Source organism: Pteropus medius, unplaced genomic scaffold (genome assembly GCF_902729225.1).
Source record: "Pteropus medius unplaced genomic scaffold, Ma_sr-lr_union100, whole genome shotgun sequence".
Lineage (NCBI taxonomy): Eukaryota > Metazoa > Chordata > Mammalia > Chiroptera > Pteropodidae > Pteropus > Pteropus medius.
Window position 1 is genome coordinate 14,119,946 of NW_024349225.1, and position 26,305 is coordinate 14,146,250.

The following is a 26,305-nucleotide window of genomic DNA, read 5'->3' on the forward strand; positions in this document are numbered from 1 at the left end:
AGCCCCACAGCAACCGAACAAAAAAGATTCTGTTGTCATTATCCTACTTTCCAGGGGAAGAAGCGGAGGCTTAGGGATGTTATGGCCCAGGGCTGAGGCGAGGCCCAGGCTCAGGTGGGAGGGCTCCATGTGGGCCGCGGGCGGGACCTGGTGGTCCTTTCTGCAGCGATTCCTTTTCAGGTCCCCTGAGGTGTGTCTCCTGTAAATACGTCTAGGTCTTTAAGAAAGAAATCAATCTGAAAACCTCTAGATTGTCACTGGTAACACTAGTGCCTGTACATTTAGGCGTGTTATTAGTATTTTTGTACTAACAGCTATTCTTTTACTGCTTTTCTTGTTTTTCGTTTTTTTTCTCTGGTTGGTTGATGCGCAGGTGTGTGTCGGTCAGATCAAGTTTGTGAATTGTGTTCATATCTTTCACGTAATTACTAAATATTTTTGTCAGCTTATTCCATCAGTTACCAAGGTTTCGTTAAAGTTTCCCATGGTTAAAGGTCTAAAAGACAAGCTACAAAATTTCATCAGGAAACAGAAAACTATAAGCTGTAAATAATAAACATGGAGATTTGAAAAAGAATCTATTAGAAGATCTAGTGATAAAAATACAATAACGAAAGCATGAACCAGACCAACGGTTTGACCGAAGACACGCTGCAGCTAAAGAAAGAATTTTGAACAGATTCCCATGCCACTTGCCATTTGTCTATTTCTCCTTGTTGTTATGTTAGTTTTTATGTTATAATTTTGAGAATGTGTCACCAGGTTTTAAAATTATTGTATCTTCTCGGTAAATTGAACCTTTTGTTATTCTGAAGACATCATCTTTATCTCTATCAATACAATTTTTCCTTACAGTCTACTTTGTCTGATAGTTAATGTTTTCCCAGTGTGCCTTTTTCCAAACGTTCAGTACCCTATTCTAAATATGCCTTTCTAAATAACTTTAGTTATCTGTTTTTTTAAATTCGGTCTGGTATTCTTTGTCCTTGACTGACTTTTTTTAGAAATCCAGTAATCCAGCTTTATAATCTTCATCTTTTACTATATACCACTTATATTAATGGAACAACTAATATATTTGCATTTCCCTCTGCCATTTGATCCTGAGCTTTTTCTACCTCTTGGTTTGTTCTATTACTATTATTTTGTTCCTTTTCTGACTTATTTTGGATTGGTAAAGGATCCATTTTTTCCCTATTGGTTTGAAAGGTGTAGAAACTACAGCGGGGTGTTTGACTTATGAAAGCCTAGAGTTAACCAATATCATTATCTTCCTCCCTGAAACTATAAGAACCGTAAAACAGTTTAGCTGAGTTTTCTGCCTTGCTGAATTATTTCTGCGGAATTATGTCATTTTTGCTGTGTATTTTTTCCTGTTCATTTTGTGAATCTAATGATTCATTATTGTTTCATATTATCGGTATTCGATTGGATTTTACCACTTCTATTACTTTTGTCTCAGACATTCTTTTGGGGATGATTTTAGTTTTGCTTAAATTAGATTTTTAAAAGAATTTCCATTAGAGTGTGTCCACTGGTAGAGAATTTTCAGTTTGTCCTCATCTCTAAGAGTCTTCAATCTTCGAAACCACCCTCTCATCTGTGACATGTTTTTCTTTGTGCTTCATTCTGAATCTGTTCAAAATTCTTTCTTTAGCTGCAGCGTGTCTTCGGTCAAACCGTTTGTCTGGTTCATGCTTTCATTATTGTATTTTTATCACTAGATCTTCTAATAGATTCTTTTTCAAATCTCCATGTTTATTATTTACAGCTTATAGTTTTCTGTTTCCTGATGAAATTTTGTAGCTTGTCTTTTAGACCTTTAACCATCGCTGGCACAGTCATCTTATGATCCAGATCTGATCATGTGACTATTTCTAAAGGTTTTTATATTTTCAGACACCCGCATCTGAGGCATCTCTCTGTTCTGTGCTGTTTTCTTCTGTCTCCCTCCGTGTTGTTTTTCCGCGTGTGCGTGCGTGTGCGATAACGTGTGCGTCGTGTCGCGTCGTGTCGTCGCGTGTCTTGCGATGCGTCTTGGCGATCGCGATGCGTGTAAATTAATGCGTCTTGGCGATAAGATGCGTCTGATTATCTTTGGTGGTGATCGCCATGATTGCACGTGTGTGGATGCCTGTATCGGTGTATGTGTGTGTCGTGTATTGTTACGTCAACTATTTGAGGTGCAAGACACAGTTCACTTCTTCCTAGAGAGGAACTGCGTTCACTTTGGGCGTTTCCTCGGAGGCCTTGGCAGCGACCCGGATGACTGTTAAGTTCACAGGTAGATGGTCCCAGGCCACCCAGGCAAAGGGAACTTGTGCCACCAGACCCTGCAAGGCCCGGTCCTGTCTGGCTCACCCTCAGGCTGCAGCCGTGGTCCCACAGTATTGCAGGGAGCCCCCTCCGTGGGGTCCTCCTCCCCTGCCTGGCGGTGTGGTACAGATCAAGTCCGGATCTGCCAGATGGGCGGTGCTGCCCGTGCGACTTTCCTCCGCATGTTTCTGGGTCCCCATTTTTCTTTCGCTTTTGTGACAATAACGGTTTAGTATCGTGTCAATTTCTCTTTGCTTTTAAAAACCATTTTTATAATTACCCACCGTTTTCAGTTCTCAGTGGAAGGATTGTTCTGAGTGGCTTTGTCGCTGTTGTCACTGGAGAGCTCGGCAGGTGCCTCGCAGGAGACTGCTCCTCTTCCCCCAGAGAGCATGCATCCACGTTGCACTGGCAAAGACACAAGAACCATAAATCAGTCCTAAGGTTGATGTTTTAGGATGGGTTTTTATATGCTTAGGGAAAACATGAATACCTTCAGAAACATTTACATAAATTAGAGTGGATCGGAGTTTACGCACGGCTTCTGGTAGGCGGGCGGCATCCAGAGCGCGCAGCATCGTGCTGTGTGGGATGCTGCGTGGGATGCTGCGTGGGATGCTGCTTGTGCGGTTTACTGAGCACATCTGTGTTCGCTGCAGTTTTTGTTCAGAGCCTGAAGGTATATGAAGAACGTATTTTTTGCTCGGCTCTGTGAAAACTGTTATTTTCCAGAAATTTCTATCCTGTCTTAGTTTTGTGAAGCCTGGCCAAACTCTTTTCACTCTCCACTAAGAAGTTTTAATCGTAAAAGAACGATTTTCATATTTTTTTGATTTTCTTTTGAGAGCATCTCATGCTGCATCCTACAGAGCACGCCTCAGTGTAGGTAGAGGTAGATTGTCACGGTGATGGCCCCCAGGTATCTGTGTCCTTGTCTGGTCCCCTCTCACACGGACTCTGGACTTCACCACGTGATTTGCATTGGCCAAAGGGATAGCAGCAAACATGTCTCAAGGGGATGCTTGATAAGTGCTTGAACACTGGACACCATGTGGCTGTATGCAAAGCAGCCTGGACTAGCCTCCTTCAGGATGAAACACGACAAGGGGAGAGAAGCCATGTCTCCAGCAGACTCTCCCTGCCCCAGCCAAATGCAGCTGAGCGAATGATCCCGGGTGAATCCCAGGTGCCCGGTGCCCAGCCAGCTTACAGAATCTCGAGAAACTGTTTTAAGCCACTACGTTTTGGGTGGTTTGCTCCGCAGCAACAGATGGCAGCAGCACTACTGAGATGGCTTTGTGCGCCTGGGTCTCTGTGCATGCCCCTTTCGTTTTTAAATAACGTGCTTCCTGATGCTTCTCTTGTTTTCCTTACAAAATACATTTGAATTATTATGTACCGAACAATTAAGCAGTGAGGACACGACAGGAATTTATTTAGAGGGATCATTCCTAGTAATCAACCCTCTGTCTTCTGTAGGCATTTAAAGAGAAAATGAGACTGCATTTTAAACTGTCGGTTCTGTATTTTCCACGTTCTCGTTCACAGAAATTGGTGACTGCTGATGCAGGAGATATTTTCTTTAAGAGCTATGGTTCTCGAAAGTTCTTGTAGAATCTGGCATAAACAACGGGTTAGTTTGGCTTCTATATAAATAATGTGAGCTAAAAAGCGACCAGTTTTCATTGTGTCTTCAGTGAAGCCCTATGATATAAAATACTATAACTGACTTATTTGCTTCAAAATAAAGAAAAAAGATAGACTGGTATAGCCTGTAATAAATATGCTAATATGAACAAGTTTTGTTTTGTTTTTTAAAAGTGTTAAAAGCCAGCCGTAAGTTAGACCCACTGTAAGTAAGGATATTTGAATTATGAGATGCTCAGTTAAGTTCATCTCATTGGTGAAAGAAGCCAACTATGAGGAGGCCAAGCATTCGCTTTTGATGGAGTTTTTGAATTAATGGCAATGTGTTGGAACGATGAAACTAAAGAGAAGGTGGCGTCAATTCTTTGTCATAGTTTTGTGTGTCACGTAAACTGAATTAGTTCAGGTAATCTGATTTTTATCTTGCATCTGCAAATATTTCCCTTGAGGATTCCGTGATCATGCTCCTCTTAGTAACATTAATAGTGCCATTACTCGTGGTATGAAGGGAGTACAGACCTGGAGTGTCGTCATCTGAAGATGCTGCCGGCAAGATGCCGCGAGACGTCAGGTGTGTCACTTCCCTGGGCCTAGTTTTCTCATTAGTAAGATGAGGGCGCCAGGCGGCGGCCACCCAGGTGACGGCCATCTTCACAGCCTGTGAATTCTGTGGCTTCACAGTGGGGAGAGCTCTCGTGGACCCCGAGCGGGGAGGGTGTGATTTTGAGCTGGTGTGGCCTTTGCCCTCCGTTCACGTCAGGTAAGAAGACATTTGGTTCTTCGCGCGTCACTCACGCAATGACTATGAAAATCAATTACGTGAAAGTATTAATAGAATTTGTAATTATTTCCAAATCAATGCTGAACTGACTGCATAGCATATGGATGTTAAAGTCTAAGAGACCAAAAATCGAGCTCATAACATATTTAATGCAACTTTTTAGAGATTTTGTTCTCTTTTAAAAAATAGGTTCTAAGAAATAGAAATTTTAAACACCTGCGTTTTCTAATTTTAGTGTATTAAAATGACAATTTTAATGTTTTTCCCCCTAAGCTTTTATTATTTTTAGATTGGGTATCTAATTTTGGATTTCGTGGGAAAAAATAGTTAATTTAGTTTGTAGAAATTTTAATGTGACCTTTAATATACTTCTCTTTATATATCATTTTGATGTTTGATGATCTAGGATGAAAGTTAAGGAAACTACACTGCTTGAAAATTAAAAGTAAAAACTGCTGAGCTATTTTTTTCAAACTTATTCTTTCTTTCTTTCTAGAACATTAGCCCTGATTAAACCAGATGCAGTATCAAAAGTTGGAGAAATAATTGAAATAATAAACAAAGCTGGATTTACTATAACCAAATTGAAAATGATGATGCTTTCCAGGTAAGTTGATAATTTTCAGTTATGCAATGTCTGATATCCATTTTAAAAATCATCTTTTCTCATTCATGTTTAATACTTAAAAATCTACCAAATGACAAAGAATAGAATAGTAACCTTATTAGAATGAGAAAATATAAGACAGCAGGTAATCAGATGCATAATGATTAAACTCTAAGCAAATAGGAGTGGTCAGATCACACATAACTCATTACCTGTTTATTGTCTCCATTAACCTCACCTGCATTTTATTAACACCGATGTGTGATAATTGTAATCTCTTCTTAATCTGCGAGTATAACACCATATAAAAATGACAGACGGACAGGAACGTTTATTTCTATTTGACAAGGGAGTCCTGTTGTTGAGATTTCCAAAAGCGACGCCTTTGGAAATGTGTGTATTTAGCTCATACCAATATATATAATTGGTAAATATAGCCGTTTACTACTCTGACCAGCATTCTCTGCTAATGAGTGAAATACGACTTTGCCGTAGGCGGCCACTGGGGGAGCCGGCTTCAGCCGTGTCCCGTGTTACTCCGCCACTTTTTGGGTTTGCGTTTGGTCTTCTCACTGCTGTCCCTGCATACCTGTCCCATGGGACGGTTGCTTTTTTCTGTCTGAGTACAGGGACAGTGGCTAGCCATGGCTATTCAATGGAGCTTGATAAGTCTGACCCCCTAGAAACCTTAAGAAAACACCCTCAACTTAACCCCAACAATAGCGTACGTTTAATTTGAGTTTTTCCTCTGTAAGGTCTCCCAGTTTACATATTTTCTAGAGAGGCAGGAGGTTTACAGTTCAGAGCACAGTCTAGAGCTCATGACTGTGTCTCTTACTAGGTGTGTGACTAAACAGTTTACCTCTGGGCTTCAGTTTCTTCGTCTGCAAAGTGGAGGTAATAATAGCACCTGAATCAGAAAGTTGTTATGAGGGCTACGTGGGCTTGGTATACGTAGGTGCTTTGAAAAACCCTGGCACATAGTAAGTATTAAAGGTTAGCCGTTATTATTAGTTACCAGTAGTACTAGTGATACCATTACTATTTAGTGGAAACCCTTTATAAGTAGTAGTGTTTGTCTTATTTCTGTCTGTACTGAGAATGCTTGCTCTTACAGCAGGCAATTGCACTGAATTCCGGAGAGCTGACTCGGAATGGTTTCAGTGAGATGAAATATTTTTTATGCCTCTGTACTTCCAATGCCTGATCATTTGGCATCAAACTTCCCGTGACAGAGATGCCCAGGAAATCTTCGTCTTTAACTGTTACACCACCTCGTACATTTCTATTAATATTCCAGTCGAGTCTGGGGTTTTACCGGCCTTAAAAGCTAGTGAGTTCGTATGAGACTTTCAAGGATGCTAGAGGAAGACGTGGGGCCTCTGGGTCACAGACAGGGGACTGTGCCATGGTGCCGCGGGAGCGTCACGTCTGTGTTGGTTCCCGTGTCTCCGCATCCCGTGGGAATAATGTGATAGGGGCCCGGCGGGTGTGGTAGACAGTCGGCGGCGACACAGCTGAGGAGCAGTGAACTTGGGTGACCTGCCATTTCAGTAAACGAGCCTGCTCTTTGCACTGAAGAGACATCACCTCATCCCTCAAAGCCACTCGCTGGACGCGCAGCTCTGGGAAACGGCGGGGAAGAAGAGCTTGCCGGGGCCTTGCATTCCTGGTGCACCCCGTCAGACGTGTTCGGGGCGCCAGACACCCATGGAGGAGAATGTCCCAATACTAAGATCTTTTCTAAAATGTGCTCAAATGGCGGTTCCTCCATTGTTAGTTTCTTGAAGGCAGCAGCTGACTTTCATCTGACTTTGTATCTCTAGTTCTTAGATCAATGCTTTCAGTCAGCGTAGGCAATAAGTAAATATTTTATGAAAGAATAAATGGATAGAACATTGTGAGAAAACGGTGCGTTTCTTTATAAGAACAAGACATAACAACAACAAAACTTCTCTAGGTGGGAATGCACTTGTGAATCTGTAAATGTTTTAAGGAAGAATTATGATAAGGTAATGAATTAGATAAGAATGAAGGGAAAATTCATGAACGCTCATTTGGTTTCAATTTTAGAGTTTGATGGAGGTAACTATGGGCCCGGTGACATGTTAGGAGAAAACTATGGAATAGTTACAATGGTTTATTAAGATTTTTGTTTTCATTGATACTAAGGATTACGATTTTTTTTCTCATTTAGTAGTTCCATTGTGTTGAAAACTAGAATTTGTCCTTTTAGAGTCTTGCTGCTAACTCTTCTAAAATACTCCCCATGTGAGTTTTTTAGGCATTCAGTTTTACCTCATTTTACGCTGCAATACAATATATCCTTCATTTTTGTGAATACTTATCCTCTAGAAGTTTTTTTTCTGCAGTTGGTGATATAAAAAGCAAAAGCAAAAATTTTAAACGAGGAGGGATTTGGGCAGAATATTTGTTGAAAAATCATTAATCAGGTCACATGCAGATCAAATAGAGGATTTCATCTTTATTTCATTAATGTAAGCTAAAATAATTTTCTCACATAATTCTTAACTGTTGTCATTTTGATTATTTTACAGGAAAGAAGCAACAGATTTTCATATAGACCATCATTCAAAGCCCTTCTTAAAGTAGGTGCTGAATTTGGGGCTAGTGGTGTATAATGGAGGATATTCTGGAAAACTAAAGAGTTGTAATTTTACAATTAAATTTGTTACATGAGAATTATCTGTCAAAAGGACCACAGTGACATCTTGCAACTACAGAGAACTTTCTTCCTAACAATTTTTTCTGTTCTTTTATTAGATAAGAGTTCTTATCATTAAATATCTTAAACTTTAATCAGAAGCAAATAGGATGAATTTTTTAAAGGGATAATTTATTTATAAGAAACATAGCTTTCTTTTTAGATTTAGTAGATCAAAAAAGGGTGATAATTGCATTTCACGTTGAATGTGTGTTTTTGTTGTGCCTTTAAACTCTTGCAATTCTCATGTACATAAACAATGTCCGCAGAACGCTTATAGCTTAAATGGTTTGACATACATTTTGTTCTTGAAATATAGCAACAAATATATGTTAAAAACCGAATCTATGTTCTAAATATTTGGGTTGTGTTTAAATTTATGTGGACATCGTGCGAGTCATCGCTGTTGACAGACAAAAGAGAGCTTACGTTTCTCATAACAAACGGTGGTGGCCAGGCTGCCACTTACCGACGTGCCATACGGTACCTGCGCAGAGTAGTGCTTTTTAAAAAAGTTCTGTATGAGAAATTTATTATGCTATAGATTATTTACATTAAGCCTTCTAAAACGTTTCCAGGCCTCGTTAGGTGAGGATTATGTGATTCCTTTGGAATATACTCTTCGCCGTAGTCTTCGTACACGCTTGCGCATCCTGTTCCAGCCCCTGACTTAGTATCCTCTACGTAATTAGTGTGCGGTAAATGTTATTAAATGTACGAATTAGCTAGTTTTCATACTGTGTCAGTAAACACATAGCAAAAGACGTAGCTGTGGTATCGGGAGGACATCGCCGAAGCGGTGGCTTCTGTGGCCGGGCACACCGTTCCACGCCACCTCGTGTTATGGGCTTTGCTGCGTGTTTGGGGAGTTCTGTATTAAAAGGACATTATACGATTCTTGAGGGAAGGATCTTGTTTTCTAGCCTATTCTGATTCGTAGCGGGTGACCATTAAATGTCTGTAGAGCAGGTAAACACGTGTTTGTTCCCTTTCCTTAAAGTTTCCGGCACCCGAGGCCTGACAGTCTGCTTGAGGAGGTCTGCGTGCCTTGTACGATAGAAAGGCTTCTCTGTACATGGCTGTTTCTCAGAATGTCCTTCAGAATGAGTCGATTTAAAGAAGAGGTACCGAAGGGAGTTAGCTCACGCACTGTGGTTCGTGCGGGCAGGACCGTGTCGAGCGGTCGAGAGTTAGCACACACACACACACAAACGGGCGTGTCTCACCATGCTGCTGTCCCCAGGAGGGTCCCATCCTCTCTCTGGATGAGAGAAGAACATGGGCTTACTTTTAAAAAGGTATACTCTCCCCGCTCAGCAGTCGGAGGAATGGCGTCCCTTATTCACAGTTAAACTTGTTGTTTCTGCCTTGTACACGTCTAGAAGTGGAAAAATGAAATGAGCTTTAGTTTTTCATGCGTGCCTTGGGGTACTGTGACTCAGTGCTGGAGTTTTAATCAAGAACCTGTGTGTACACTTTAATAATTTAAGATAGGAGTAACCCGCAGTAGCTTTTATGTGAATAAAATGATATTTCTTGAAGGCCTATTGATTTTTTTTTAATCATTAGACCAACTTAATGCTTATTGATTGACATTTCATTGTCACTCTTTGAATTTTAATAGTTTTACAGAAAATATTTAGTGTAAATATGTTAAGACGTCACTCTCATCACTTCATTATGAAATTTTATTTGACTGCAATAAACCACATGAAAGTGAAAAGGAAGATTCTTCTGTACCTTTTAGGACAATGGGAAAAGCATAGATCAACAATATGTACTTAAGTCAATGAAAGAGTCTTCATTCAATGAAACAGTGATTTTTTTTTTTTGCCAAATCAACAGTAATTGATTTGACAACACTCGTGATTCATAGTGACTCAGGCCACTGCAAGACACTCGATTTATGAAAATTTTATCTAGCCCATGTAAAAATCATTATGTCCAGTAGTTCTGAGATCATAATAGCTGTGTGTGTTGAAATACTCAGATTGTAATATATTCTTGTTAAGAGAGATGCCTAGCTTGACAGAAAAGTGAAGCAAATCCATGTTCTGCCTGTTTCCCAGTGAGCTGATCCAGTTTATTACGAGTGGCCCTGTTATTGCCATGGAGATCCTAAGAGATGACGCGATCTGCGAATGGAAGAGGATTCTCGGACACGCAAACTCTCTGGTGGCACGTGCAGATGCCCCTGGAAGCCTGAGAGCCCTCTTCGGAACAGACGGCATAAGAAATGCAGCCCACGGCCCTGATTCTTTCGCTTGTGCTGCCAGAGTAAGGTGTTTTCAACATATTTTAACTTTGTTTTGGTTTTGTGAAGTGTTGGATGTCAAAGTGAAGCATTTTGTCACCATTAACATGGGGTGGATTCATACAGCTGATCTACCGGTAGAGAAGACCTTTGATCTTTTGCCTAGGATTAAACTGTTTCAAAGATGTTGTCTCCTTCGTGAACTGGTAGCCTGGTCATGGCCAGGATGAGTTTTCTCTATTTAAAATACTTGTTGTCCCATTTCTTATTCCAAAGACTGAAATTACTGAGGCTAATCAGTGTCTGGATTATTGAATTTATGTGTGAATAGCAGTTTATGGACAATGAACGTTCAAAAAGAAGGCATCATAGGTCTTTAACTCAGACCTAACACTCTAGTTTCAAGCTTAACATCCTTTTCTTTTCCTATATATAGCTAGTGTTTACGAAAAAGTTTCCCTACAGTCACTCCTTGTTTTAAATCCATATAAATAAAGTATTACACTGGGCTTATACCGATGTTGCATTAACAGAATACAAGTTTATTCTTAGCATCATGAGAAGTTCTCAGCTAATTTAAGACAGTTTTTAGTCTGGTCATGTTTACAATGAAATAATATTAGACAGTTTTATAATGATTTTTTTTCTTACGACTCTATCCATACATCATTTCAGTTCTCCTTTCAAATTAAACTTTGAATCCAATCACTGTGGTCTACATCAGTGGTCTCCCACCCCCGTGCTGTGGACCGGTACCAGTCTGGTCTGTGGCCTGTTAGGGACTGGGTCTCACAGCAGGAGGTGAGCGAATCTTCACCTGTGTTTGCAGCTGCCCCCAGCGCTGGCATCACCACCTCAGCTCCACCTCAGATCATCAGGCATTAGATTCTCATAAGAGCACCGGTCCCTGGGGCCGGAAAGGTTGGGGACCGCTGCTCTGTGCCTTACCAAGTCTTAGAACTGTTTGATTTTATATTTATCCTCCTAGTAGACTGGGAATTTCTTGAGGATGTTTAATATATCTCCATACCTCCAGGATCTAGATCACAGGTGTTTAAAAAAGTTTTGGAATTAAAAACGACAAAGAACCTCGTGGTTATTGAGCGCTCACTGTGTAACAGGCACCGTTCCAAGCCCTCGAGTCTCATTTCTCACAGCATCCTGTGCGGTCACTCCGATCATCCCACTTTGCTGTTGCAGAACCTGGGACTCGATGGGTTTAAGTACCTGGGCCACCTGAGGACAGAGCCCAGGCACGTCTGGCCCCAGCATCCCTGTGCCCGACTGCCACTTTCCCCTGCGTACGCTGGAGTTTCAACATTACAGCGTTTTAGAATATGGGAGTAATGGAGATGCTTTTCAGGGAATTAGGAAACTGAAGAAAATTGGTCATCAGTAACCCTGCCAACTGTATCGACAGTTTACCTATTTATGACATGTTCCTTCCAGCTCATTCCGTTGATCATTTACATAAATTTACATAGTAAACATCATTTTACATGGTTTTAATTTGAGTCTTTTTATCACTTAATATTATATCATAACATTTTATATGTTACTAGTTTGCTGTCAAAAGAGTAAATTTTGATGGCTGCAGAATATTCTCCTGCATGAATATTACATGATTTAGTCCCTCGCCATTGGATATTTCGTTAGGTTTGATTTTTTTTTTCCCGTACTTGAAATAAGGGTGCATTGATCGTGTGATTTAATATTTCATTAATGTTTTAGATGATTTTCTGATAACAGATTTCTTATCTGATATTAGGATCGTATAGGGAAAGTTTGGTATTTTTAAAATGTTTTAATCTGAGGCATTTACAAAACCGATATTTAAAATTGCGGTGTAAAAGTTTTGGAGAAACTAAACTGGCAGCCATTTAGTGACGCTTTTATTATGGTAATTAAAGAGGGGATGCAGCGAGTCATGTTTTAGTGAGGTGGCCCTAGGGTCTCACCAGGGCGGAACTGATGAACCCTGCAACTATAAACACGAGTTTGTTAAACAACATTTAGTGAAAAGGACGTTACTTAAAGCTTATTAAATTGAGTCTGAATTTTATTTTTCGGGGAAGTCACATACATTTATCTTTCCCTGCTGGGCAGTTTAGGGACATACGAAAGGCCAGGGTAAGAGCAAGGGCCCCTGGAAGGAGAGGAGCTTTATGAAAAATGCTTAGGTGTGGGACTTCACGTTGTCATCGTGTGAAGTCTCTGAATTCAAGTCGCCATAACAGTGACCTAGTAAAAGTGCTCTTACAAATGTTAGCTTGGATTAGCTTGGGTAGGACGGATAATGACAGTCTGCCAGGGGCAAAGAGGAAGCAAAGGTATGAAACAGAATTACTCACTTTCACTGAGAATATGTATTTAAGTAAAACCTTTATATTCTCTGCCTTAATACATATTATTCAGCATATGTAAATGAGTATTTGGAAAGCTGGCATTTTTATTTATAAAAATTGAGCAAGAAAAGAAATTAAAGGAAAGATGAGACAAAAATCATTGGCCAAATAATCGGTTCAACTAGAGGCAGAACAATTTAGCACTCTTTTCTTGCTTTTGAAAGACCAACGCTAGAAAACTACCCAGGGCTTTATGCCAGCATGACCCGGATGTGAATCCTGGCCTTGCCACTGGCTGACTTGTAAGGGGATTGTTGCTCAGGCTTTCTGAGTGTCATTTTTCTCTTTGGTACAATGCGGAGACAGACGCTATTTTATTTAGCACATGCAAAATTTCTAACGAGAAGGTTCTGGTGAACAAACCCAAGTCCTGGCTCCAGGGAGCTCACGTGCCTCTGATGGGGAGTGTCAGACACTGAATAACCAGACACGTAATGTGCTGGGTGCTAAATGCTCTGGAGGAGATAAAGCGAGGGCAGGGGACAGAGAAGGGACAGGGCGAGGAGGGGCCGTGTTGAGTGCTGTTGAGTACAGGGCGTCGGGACGTGCTCACTGCCTTTGGTTCGAGCGGAGACGAGGAGGAGGTGAGGGAGAAACTCAAGCAAACGTCTGGGGAAGGCGTCGAGCGAAGGAGAGGAATCGAGGCGGGGGACATGTTTGCCATGTTCAAGGAGCAGCGAGTCGGCGAGGCCGGGGCAGAAATGCGCGGTGTCCTGTAGAACTGGATTGGTTCAGAGTGAGAGCCAGGGGCATCCCGGCCTTGGGAATTCGTCCCAGGTGAGGTAGGAGGCCATCGGAGGGTTCTGTGCAGCGACGCGATCGGCTCTGACAACTTCCACTCTGGCGCTGTGTTGAGTAGATCGGGCAGGGCGAGGTGGGTACGGGCAAGGCTGGGGTGGGAGCACAGCTGTCCAAGGGCCAGTTGGTGGCATGGGCCAGGTGACAGGTGTGGAGGGGGCTGCATTCCGGGTATATTTTAAAGGATTTCCTGGTAGTTTGGATGGGTGGATAAGAAAGAGAGAGGAATCAGAGATCACTCTTAAGTTTTTAAAATTATTTTTACATTTTTTTGCGGGGGAGCTGTGCAGTTGGAAGGATGGGGAAATGGCGAGTGAGCAGATTTAGGGGGGAGGAAAAATCAGAAGTTGTGTTTGTAAATATGAAACGTCTATGAGCGGTAGTGGCACAGGTACGGTCATGGAGTTTAAGGACGGGGTTGGGCCGCGGGTAAATCGTGGGAGCCTCCAGAATACAGACGGCATTGGAAGCCGTGAGACTGAGCTCCCCAAGAGAGTGACCACGGGGAGAAGGCAGACGGAGCCCTGGAGCGCTGCAGCACTTGGGGGGGTCAGTAAGAGAGGGCAAAGCCATCCGAGGAGACTGAGAAGGAGCAGCCGCTGAGGCAGGAAGGAAGCCACGTGGCGAAAGCAGCCAGGAGCTGGGGCGTGGTCAGTCCTGCCACCTGCCCGTGGTCAGGATTAGCGAGGGGACTCGGCAGCCCAGAGGCGGTTGGGGATTCTGGTGCGCGGCCCTGCTGGAATGAAAGCCTCCATAGATGTGAGTTTGAGAGAATGGAGGAGAGGGAGTAAAGATGGAGAAAAAAGACTGTCTTTGGGGAGTTTTGTGTGAAGGGAGCAGAGAAATGTGACCTCCAGGAGGGCCGTTCCCTCTCCAGTTTGCCGCCCTCTGCCATGCCCCCCGTCACACGGGGAAGAGAACGTTTTATTCTAAGACGTGATAACGTTGGAATCGCTCAAGTACAGACGCCTCTGTTTGTACAGTTCATCTTCCCGAGTGGTCATTTAAAACGTGCATCGGCGTGATACATTAACACATCCTGTGACCTTTCAGTGTTTAAATTCAACAAAAGAGGAGTATTTACTCTGGGCCATTCTTTTTCAGGTGCTAGAGACCCTGCAAATCTATGCGAGTCAGTGCCTTTCTTCAAATTTATAGTTTGTAGAAGACAGTTATCCCAACAAGCACAACTTTGGGGGGTACAGGGTGCTGATGGGAGCATCGGAAAGGGGTACAGGGTGCTGATGGGGGCGTCAGAAAAGATCTCCTGGAGGAGGCGATGTTTGAAGTGGCCCTTTACACATTGGTAGGGTTCTTTGCAGCTTGGGACCGAGGGCTTTATAGGGAATAGTGGAAATAACAGTGGTAAAAGCTTAGAGATAAGAAAGTATCTGTCTAAATCATTAAAATAAGTGATTAGTGTGACCATGTTTGTGACCTGTTCAAATCGCTGGGTTGTCATTTTAATGAATCATTTGTAAACAACACAGCCTGAATCTAGCTATAAAATATTATTCATTCGATTTGATTTTGTACTAGAACTATGGTAAGTTAATTAGGTTTAACTAACTGTAGTTCTGATTCTTTTTTTAACATTTAAAAAATTTTAAAATTTTCAATTACAGTTGACATACAATATTAGTTTCAGGCATACAACATTTACATAACTTAACAGAGCGATCACCCCAATAAATCTAGTACCCATCCGACACCTCGTGTAGTTCTTATATCACTGACTGCATTGCTATATTTTACATCCCTATGACTCTTTCCAACTACCAATCTGTACCTCTTAATCCCGTCATCCCCTCACTCATCCCCCTAACTGCCCTCACATCTGGCAACCATCAAAATGTTCTCTGTATCTGTGAGTTTGTTTCCGTTTTGTTTGTTCGTTTGTTTCTTAGATCCTACCAAAAAGTGAACTCATGTGGTATTTGTCTTTCTCTCTGACCTATTTCACTCACCATAATACCCTCTAGATCCATCCATGTTGTCGTAGATGGCAAGATTCTATTCTTTTTTACGGCTGAGTAATATTCCATTGTGTATATGTACCACCTCTGAATCCATTCTTCTGTTGATGGACACTTAGGTGGCCTCCATATCTTGGCTATTTGTAAATAAGGCTGCATATAGAACATATAGAGGCACATGCTTTTTTGAAATTAGTGCTTTGGAATTGCTGGGTCCTTCTTTATTTCTTGCTCTAGCCTTTCTTTTAAAGTCTGCTGATGCAAGTATTGCTACCCCAGCTTTTGTTTTTGTTTCCATTTTCAAGAAGCATCTTTTTCCATCCCTGTGCTTTCATTCTGTGTCTTTCTATCAGAAGTGAATCTCTTGTAGGCTGTAGTTCTGATTCTTCAATACTAATCTCTGTTCCTATCAAGATGTTTTAGTTTTTAATTTTATTTTACGTAGTTTAATAAAAAGTTTAAAAGTGGACCTGTGTCTCATGACCTAATGCTATGGGGAAAATAAGACCCTCCTATTGATTACTTAAATACTCAAAATGTTATGACATTATCAATTTTATTAATGGGACACAATGATACGTATTCTCATTGCTTTAATTAATACTTTATATGTTCTTTTGATCGTAAGACTTTAAACAGGGTTTAGTTCACTAGTTTTAACCAGTTAAAATCATTTTTTAGAAAATTTGAAGCAAACAATTGATATTATGAAACTTGAAAAGTAAATGTATAGTTCTCCCCCTTTCACATAAATATCGTAGGTGTTCAAGATAAGAGGTTACTTATGCCAAAGTCATTTCTCTCTGTTTATAGGAAATGGAGTTATTTTTTCCTTCGAGTGGAGTTTGTGGACCAGCAAACACTGCTAAATTTACCAATTGTACCTGTTGCATTATTAAGCCTCACGCCATCAGTGAAGGTAAGTGCTGTGTTGAATACACATTCAATCATTTTGTTAAGAGGAACTTATTTTCTTAATGTCTATTTTCTCATTTATTTTATATGTAGAAATTAAAGTGTAATCTTAACATGTAATTTTTTCTTCGAAGGCACATGAATAAAGACGACAAAATAAAGGTGAGGAGAAAAGCGTCCAAATCTGTTTCTCTCTCTATTTGTACCTGTGCATTTCTAAAAGATGTTCCTCGGGTTGCTGATCAGGGCCATATGCTAATCCTGTTACAGGGCTTGATTCCTTGACTTTTAATCTGCCTCTTCTCCTCCCAACCATATAACCAAGATTCACCTAGTTAAGTAGCACTCCTGATATACAGTTTAAAACAATATCTTCCATATCTGCAGTATGCCCTTTTTGAGAAAGTTGAAGAAACTTCCTTCACTTCTCAATATCTGAAACAAAGTTTGACTAATGTATGTGACAGCTGTATATGTATGACATGACAGCTAGATTGAGAGACACGAATATATAGATGTATCCTGAGAGTTTGTAGGTTTTTTTTGTATTCATTTCTCTTCATCTATTTATTTTAGTCTGTTGTATATATTTTTGTCAGTTATCCCACATCTTTTTGGAAGTGAGATGGGTATAATTTAAAAAATCATCCTTAAAAAACTAGAATGTACAGAATAATTAACATAATTGATGGATTAAATTTTTTTTCTAAGTATGAAAGTAATTCAGGTATACAATAGAAAATAAAAAAACAAAAAAGCATTGAAAAAAACAATGAAAGTTACCTGTTTTCTCATCATCCCAAGATAGTCATTGTTGATATTTTGACATTTCCTCCAGATTCTTTTATTCTGCACATACCTGTGTTTGTGTGTAACTGACACTCCTAAATGTAACTGTTAACATGGTTGAGGTATAGGTCTGTAGGCTTAGGTTTTAATTTCGGTGAGAGCATTTTGGATGCTCTTAATTCTTCATGAATATTTTAATTGTTGTACACTGTGCAACCATATAGATGTAGCATAATATTTAGATGCTTAGCTCGTTTCCAGGTTTTTGTTGTAAAAATAAAGCTTTGAAGAATACATTTGTACATAAATATTTGACACTATCTCTAATTATTTCTTTTGGCTAGTTTCCTAGCAGTGGAATTATTGGTTGAAAAGATATGAACCTTAAAGACCTCGTTGCATAATTAATACTCCTTTAATTATTTAGGAAGTACTTCAATATCTCGTAGGTCCTTAGGACCGTAACTGCAGGAAGCAGCATGCATGATGGTTGGCAAACATTCATGGAGAACTGGCCACGATGTGCCAGGTGGTGACCGAGTAACCTGTACATTATCATCTTTAACCTCCCCGGCAATTACATCAAGAGGCGGTATCTCACTTTTTCCAGATAAGCAAGCTGAGGCTATCCAAGAGAAGAAGTCGTTTTCCCCAATTTAGAGTAGAGAAGCCAAGATGTCAACCCTAGTCTCTTGTAACCTCCATATTCTTTCCTCTGCATGCGTGGCTCCACGCCGGTCACAGCAAAAGCATCACACGGTTGGCCACCTTCTGCAGGAAGTAATAGTAGTATTTGAAATGGCTGGTGTTGACAGCCTATGAGAAAAATCAGGGTTTTATGTTGCACTCACTTCTCCTCCCTGGGCATGGCTACACACTATATATATACACACACACACAATGCACGCGCATTTTAACGTATGAGATGAGTTCTTGTTTAAAGACCTCAGCTTTATAAAAAGCCCATTTTTGGCATCTTAATATATTCAATTTGATCTTTATCTGAATTAATTGTTTTTTTTTAAGGAAAAATGTGATACATGGAAAGAAGCGAAAATAAAATAGAATTAGAATAAATACTGGTTTTATACCTTAATAACTACATAAATGACTATAATAAATCTACTAAAAATGATTATAAATGAAACGTGATGTCAAAATGACTAATTTTATGTTTATACAGGTTTAAATTATTTTTACTCAGAGCTGTTCTTTAAAGACTAACAATATTTTGTATATTCATATTTGATACCTATCATTAGAGGCAAATGAGTTAAAGAAATTTTTGTAAAATTTAATCAGATGGCAGAATGCTTTAAATTTTGGCATTTCAAGGCTTTCTTTTCTTTTATTTCAAAACCTCAGTTTTAGGGACTCTGAGACCATTTTGAAATGTGTAATTAACCCAGTTCAGCTTAAACTGGCTATGATGCAGTGTAGTTCGATGTCTCTTATCGAATTTATTGTTAGATCCATCAGCCCCCTTTCAGCTGCTGGCTTCTGGTTATCTTTCTTTATAATGATCTCATTTCCTGGTGTATTTAATTTCATCTGTGGTCTAGTACAGGTATGAGAGAAGAGATTAAAAAAAAAAAAAAGTTGTCGATAAAAGAGCAGTTTCTAAGGAATGTAGTCTACCTGCCCTCTTTTTGGTCGACGCCTCTCTCTCTTCCCCCAGCACTTCTCCACCCCTCGCCTGTTGCTACACAGTAGCAGAGCCTGTCGATCAAGCAGCTCAACTTCTTGCTTATCACAGGGAGGAAGTGCCTAGATGGAGGCAGCAGTAGACTTCACAAGGGAGAGGGCATGGCGGAGGGCGCAGAGTTTCAGGTGGGACAGAGAGCGAAGGTGGGTCTGTCAGGGCAGCGATCGGACTGAAACTGGGCAGAGTTCGTGTAATAGTTTAGGATCAGTGGAAACAGGCAAGGATCTTAACCACCGCTTTTCAGTACCAGTTGCTTGATAAGTGAGTTGTTTGCCAAGAAGAGGGAACATTGTGCAGACCGGATTGTTTTAGCAGTCCCTCGTTGGGGCAAATGGACTTCTGGGAAGTTCCTGATGCATTTAACGAAGTTATTTACTGATTTACAGCCTTATCTTTGTAGGAAGATTTCTCAGCACAAATAACAGTCATGTGGCTGTAGGAGGCCTTAGTTCTGAGTCCTGTGGTTAATCTGTATGGATTCAGTGGCCCTCTTCTCACTTCTAAGAGAAGTAGAAAAAAAGGCAGGGCTTAGTTTGTGGAAAAGACGGTGGGGAAATACACATACTTGGCATTTGCAGTCTTATTATAGATGTAAATTGAAATAAATTTTGTCGTTTGGGGACTCAGGTTTTGAAAGGGAAAATAAGGTGAATATTTTGTGTGTTTTTTTTTAAATTTCGAGATTACGCAAAATGTTTGTTTTGATGTCCTCAGCAGTATTTACATGTAGTTAGTTAAATTCCATCGATAAAATGAGTTATTTTTACTCTGGTAGCAGGCTTCAGAGGTTTGCATTCTGGCTCCATGACTTAGTCACCATGGGCCATTGGACACATCCCTTAACCTCTTTGTACTTTGTTTCCTAGTCTGTGAAATGAGAATAATAGCAAACCTTCCTCGGTAACTGTGAGGGCAAAGGCACTAAATGGGATGGTTAAATGAGTCGACGGTTCATTAATGAGGCGCGGGGATGCACGATGCACGCACTGAGCACAGTGCCCGGTGCTTAGTCGAGTGACGTGTGCGCATGCGCGCACTGCCGCCCTTATGATTCCTAGTCCGTTACTAGTACCACTGCCACCGCTAGTGCCGATACCAGCACCTTTTAATTTTTTAAGTAAAGCTGAATGGCACCTAAGTAACAAGACAGTAGTTTTAAATGCCAGCAAAATCCAGCATCCGCAGAAAGAAAGCCCATAGCACTGTTTAAGGAACAAAGCACTTTCTCTTCCTCGGTAAAGTCTGAGTCTAATCGAAGTCCATGAAAGAGGATTATTGCTTATATCTAGCTGATTAGGCGGCTGTCATCTAGTACCCACGCCGATTGTCCCCGGTTGGCACTGTGCTTTTGCACTTTAATGGCCCCAAGATAGCCTTTTGAAGTATTAGAACTCGGAAGTTTTGTTGGGAAATTTTTCTTATAACAGATTTATGCATCAGACAGTGTTGCTGCACTGTTCATAAAGCTGACCTTTCTGAAATTTTCTTTCTTCCTCAGTAAAATGGTTTATGGTTTATGGTTTATCTGCCTTGAAACGCAGATATTATGTTGTCCTGTGAAACTGTATAGAAAATTCTTAGAAAATTGTATTCTGTATCTCGGTGTTGTGTTTTGGCTGTAAAAATTCTATTTTCATGGAGACCATTTCAAAGCAATTTTAGATATTATTTTTTAAAAAATATGGAGACAGTTTGGGGGTCGTCTGTTTGCATTTAATTTATTAAGGAATTCTTTAGTAGAATATTAGCAAGTTTGTAAATTTAATGCCAGTATTGTTTCTGATAATCTAATTGAAACAGGGCTGGCATCAGCAAAATTATGTTCTTCAAGTTCTTCACTTTAAAAAATTGGGTTATTCTTACTCAGAACCTCTTTCAGAGTTTTGTTTCGGCCCCGAATGGTAGTTTGGATGCAATACAGGCCAAGAGCCTGGCAGACACTTTTCACCCTGTGGCACCCCTGAACTGGGGCTGACCAAATTGGTCACCTACCCAGCTTTCTCTCAGTAGATTTCCTTCAAGAAATTCAGCTTCCAGGACACTGTGGAAGGGGCACGGACTTTTTTGGTGTGAAGAGATTGTATTGAATCTAAGTTCGTTTCAATGAGCACTCTTGGAGCGGGCTCAGTTTTGCTCAGAACGTCACAATCTGAGAGCTGAGCGGTGGTTTTATATTCTGTCGGAAGTAGCATGTGGCTGCACCACGTGCCCGGACGTACACGCGAGCCCCCGACTGAATGGCAGGGCTCGGCGTGCGTTTCTGAGACACGGCCCAGGCGGTGAAAATGCCTAACGCATTGGTGAGACACGAAAACTTTAAATGAAATTAGTGATTTATTGATTTATAAGGAATCTCAGGAATTCTGCTGGTCCCTATGAAAGAATCCCAACCTTCAGGCAGAATTTAACAGTCCTGAACATACAGGTGTGTATGAGGCTGTTAAAAAAAATTCATTTAGAAATAGTTAAATTCTGTGTTTGCTAATCTGTTCCAACATCTAATAACCTTTCGGAGTTATTGAAAAAGACTGTTACCAAGGACTTTTTTTGAGTACGAACAACAAAAACAGTTTCATTACTAATTGTGGTTCATATTTATGGAGTACTAAGTACTTTACGTGAATTATGTAATTCTCAAAACTTTAAGGGTCGGTGTTATTTGAAACCCATGTCACGGAGGAGCAAACTCGGGCAGTGAGATGTCAAGTAACCTGCCCAAAGTCACACAGCTCTCGGTGGCAGTGGATGAGGGATTCCTACAAAGTTTACCTTCCTTCTGTCACATTCTACCAGTCTGCCTCTTCGTGGAAGAAGACCCTCTAAATCCCCACCATCAAGCTGGATGTTAGCGCCATTTTGCAGGTGTGGAGTCTGAGACAAGCGGGCATAGGGACCGCCCTGAAATCTGGAGGGACTTGGCTCCACCGTGAGGTGATTTGTGCTGCTCCTTGAATACCGAGGTCAGCTGCCTGCTTGTGGAAAGCCGGTCCTGGTAGAAAGCTAAAGAATAAATGGTGCGAAGGGTGACCTTAATACCCAACATCTTAATGGTGAAAAACGCTATGTAAGATAGAGCTTCGAGAAACTGCTGATGTGCTGGCCAAGATAATGGCCGTTGAGAATAATGAACAAGTTCTTGAGAATTATAAACGTAGAATACCTCCCTTAAAACTTTGCCAGTGAAATGCGAATAATGCTTTTCGTATTTTTTAAGATGTTTAATCTGACCACAATTCTTATTTGTCATCTCCTATTTTCATAGCAAGAACCTTGCTCCTGGTGTAACCAACGACACCTCTTCCAGGTTATCTGCTCTGTTCCTGCCATCTAGGGCCACTGTCTGCCTTTTACGCCCTGGAACCCCGTTCCTCTCCCCTCAGGGCCTTTTATGTGCTCTTCCCTTTGCCCAAATGCCCATCCCCTCCTCCTTCCCTCACCCCAAAATGTCATTTCCTCCGGGAACCCTAACAGTCCCCTCCAGAAGATGCTGGATTCCCAAGTGGCATGTTCTCTTGACACTGTCTGATTTTCCTTCATAACACTTAGCACAGTTTGCTATCATATGTTATTAACATACGTACACATGCACACGCACGCATGCACACGCGCACACACACACGCACACGCACGCATGCACACAGTTATAATATATAATATATCGTATTAACTTCCGACTAATGATCATTCGCTTTCGCCCCACCAGATTACAAACTCTGACTGCAGGGACATGATTTCATTGTCATACTTTTCTCAATGTTTTATATTCCTCATTGTAATTTTTTTTATCCCGTGTTATTTACAATTCTCGTTAGTGTCTGAACATTGTCAGAGAATATGGTCTCTATGATAATGTTTCTTTGAAATTTGTTGTCCTTTGTTACTTAGTGCGTGGTTCATTTAAAATAAATTTCCAATGTGTGCTTGAAAAGAAGCACACATTTGTTGTACTGTTCTCTTTATATGTAAATAACTTGATTCAGACCCGTTGTTCTAATCTATGGCCTGCTCTGCTTGGTATATCAGCTTCCGAAAAAAAGCTTTGTTAAAGTCTTGCATGTTAAAATTACCTGTTATTATTATGCATTTGTTAATTTCTCCTTTTAATTTGGACTCTTTTGCTTCCTGTATTCTGAGGCTTCATTGTTATGCATCTTTTTACTCATTATGTAGTATCTTTATTCTTATTGTTTCTTGTTGTTTTCCTTAAAGAGTAGCACATCTTTTTCCAATTTACTTTTAGCCTTTCATTTCTAATATGTATCCTAAGGTCACTGTGGTTGAATTTCATTTCATTTTTATTTTTAAAAATTTTTATTTTTTCAATCCAATCTAGTAGTCCTATCTTAGAATAGTTGAATTTATTGGCATTTCTTGTGATTACCCATCTCTCCGTAGTCATTTATCTTGCTTAAAGTTTTTTCATTCTTTCTCCCGACTTCCTCCTCCCCCTTCTAGCTTCCTGTGATAGTTTTTTTACTGCCCTTTTTCTCTTTATCTGCTGGTATAAAAGTCCTAGATCAGGGGTCAGCAAACTATGGCCTTTGTGCCGAATGGGGCCAGCCGCCTGGTTTTGTAAATAAAGTTCTAATTAGAACACAGCCATGCCTGTGGCTGTGGCTGCTTTTATGCTACATTAGTGGGGCTGAGCAGTTGTGACAGATACAGTATGGCCTGCAAAGCCTAAAATATTAACTCTCTTACCCTTTACAAAAATAATTCACTGACCTCTGCCATAGAATGTATATTTTTAATTGATTCTACCTAAATTTTAGCATATGTACCTAACTCTGCATTTTATTAATAAAATTTAAAGTTGTTCACTCTCTAGCTTTTTCCTAGGGCTGACTTTAAAATGCTTTAAACAGCCACTGAAATCTTCTCCTCCCATCTTTTAAATTATTGATGTCAGAATATTTATTCTCCTTTTTTTAACTTCTGCTTTTAATCATCTTTATTGCACTGAAATCTCCCATCTTTTGAATTATTGATGTCAGAATATTTATTTCCCTTTTCTAACTTATATTTTTTAATCAACTCTATTGATGTATAATTTACGTGACATAAAATGCACCTGTAGGTGTGCACTTCTGACGCTGTATCACAGCATCTTGAGCTCACAGTCCCGAAGTCCTCGCGTGTAAACTTGACCCTGCCTGATATCTCCTTGGAGACGCTCAGAGGATGAGTCGGTAGTTTTAATTGTTTGAGTAGGTTACTGTGTGAAGGGAGAGTCGACTGGATTTATTCCAGGCTTCGTTGTGTGCTTTTCTTATTAGAGGTTCTCTACCCATGACAAAGCAGTGAAAAGTCACTCTTTTATCTTTGGAAGTCAGGGCTTGCTCTTCACACCTGATGGAATAAAGAAACATCCGTTGCTAGGCAACCAAGGCACTAGCACCTAGCAACTGCGATGTGCGCCTGAGGAACGAACCGCAGGCTCTCTTCAGAGCCTAGTGGTGTGTAGTACGAGCTAAAGACCCAGACTCCTCCGTCTGCATTAGGAGAAACAAGGATGTGGATACAGGAATGACAGAGCTCAGTGAAAATCCCGCTGTACCTGGCGAGGATGAGTGTAGAGAATGACGATTGAACTTCTGTGGCCTGACACTTGCTCATTGTGTGACCTTGAAAGATTTCTTGGCCTCTCTAAAGCCTCGTAGTTTTTCATCTGCAAAATGAAGGTGACAGAACCTACTTCATAAATAGGTTAGTACATGTCATGCGCTTTGAGCAGTTCGCATAGTAAGTGTTCAAGAAAATGTTAGCTGTTGATAATAGTGGTTGTAGATACATTATATCATGCATTTTTCAAAACCTCGAGTCAGCAGTGTTTCAGTTATCTATTGCTTTATAACAAACCATCCCTAGACTTAGTTCCTTAAAAACAATGTATTCTCACAATTCTGTGGCTTACCTGAGCTCACTTGGCGAGTCTTCTCTGGTACGCCTGGAGTCACTTGGGTGACTTCTAAGACAGATGTCTCGAAAGTCAGTGAGGTTTAAGCTTTCATGATTTTAGGAGTATAAATGCTACAAACTTAATATCCTTTGTAAGCTTGATTCCATTTTTTTGTATTTTGAAAAATATTTACTTTTAAGTTTATGTTTTGGAAAACAAAAAGAAATTTACTGAAACTGTCAAATCACCTTTTTAAGGTTTTTAATTTATTAAATTTTTTATTTTTCAATTACAGTGGACATACAATATTAAATTAGTTTCAGGTATACAAAATAGTGATTGGACATTTACATAACTTACAAAGCGATGCCCCCAATAAATCTCGCACCCATCAAATCATGTTTTATTATGTATTTGTAGCATGTACACTTCCAAGTTACTAAAACCTGCACTAAGACTTGTGGGACATCCTGTATGCCCATTATTTAAGGGATCATGTTTATCGGAAGGAAGACTGTTTCATTTGAAAATAAATTGGAAACTTCATTTTCCCATTCCTCCCACACTTTTTTTTTTTTTTTTTTCACTTAAGGATTCAGCAGTCACTATAACTTGACAAAGATGCCTTTGAGCCATCAATCTGTTGGCCTTTGAGGTTCCAAGTATGTCCCTCCTAGGAGGGACAGGACCAGAGCAAGCTTTTCTGCAGCACGTCAGTGACAGAGTAGCACTAACCTTGCTTCGTTTTCATGTCAGAGGTCCACGGGGTTTCAGAACGCGTGATAACCAACGCCGAGCACAGCTGTGGAAAACACATCTCCACATGTTTGTAGCAAAGACAGTGCGTTCCAGCCCTTGCCTTTGAGGAAGCCCGTGCTGGCTTGGGGTGGGGGGGGCTTCCTCCACATTGCACAGCCCCTGCCCCGCAGAAATGCCTGTGTAATTAATTCGCAGTGACAGACGAGGACGGGCGCTGCTTCTTCCTGGGCTGCCGTCCCGCCCCTCCAGAGCGTCCTTCCTCCAACCCAGGGGCCGGACGGACCCCTGTGGGGCTGGGGACCAGGGAGTCAGGGTGCAGGATGTTACTTCGTCGGGAAATGGTTCAAAAATGAAAAGCTGAGGTAGCATGATCTCATGTTGTATGACTTCAGCAGGCGATTCGGGTTACATGGCAGATTATAAATGCCGAAAATCTGACAATTATCACTGATTCTTATGAGGAAGAAAAAAGACAGAAAGCTAAAGAACAGATGATCCCTTACGGAAAGGTCTCTGAAATGCTTAGGTTGCCAGATGACATGGTACAAGATGGGAGGAGTTGGCACTTAATGGAAAACGCAGAAGGGACACGATCACGAATTGCTCTTCGCGTGATTAATAAATGGCGCTCTACTTTTCCACATATTCATACATCTTTTCTACTCCAGAAGGCCTGTGTATCAGAGCCCGCACTTGTTTTGGTGGTTCGTTCATTTGTCACCTGTCACC

General features: G+C 40.7%; 1 protein-coding gene across 5 annotated transcripts in view; it reads left to right on the forward strand.

The window, feature by feature from the left end:
- Nucleotides 1-26,305, forward strand: part of NME7 (NME/NM23 family member 7) — a 102,311-nt gene that overhangs the window by 11,863 nt on the left and 64,143 nt on the right. For all 5 annotated transcript variants that reach the window (XM_039881507.1, XM_039881509.1, XM_039881505.1 and 2 more), the window contains 4 exons: nucleotides 5,241-5,351; nucleotides 7,910-7,960; nucleotides 10,146-10,353; nucleotides 16,323-16,428. In XM_039881507.1, coding sequence (XP_039737441.1) covers nucleotides 5,241-5,351; nucleotides 7,910-7,960; nucleotides 10,146-10,353; nucleotides 16,323-16,428 — 476 coding nt within the window. The remainder of the gene's footprint in view (nucleotides 1-5,240; nucleotides 5,352-7,909; nucleotides 7,961-10,145; nucleotides 10,354-16,322; nucleotides 16,429-26,305) is intronic.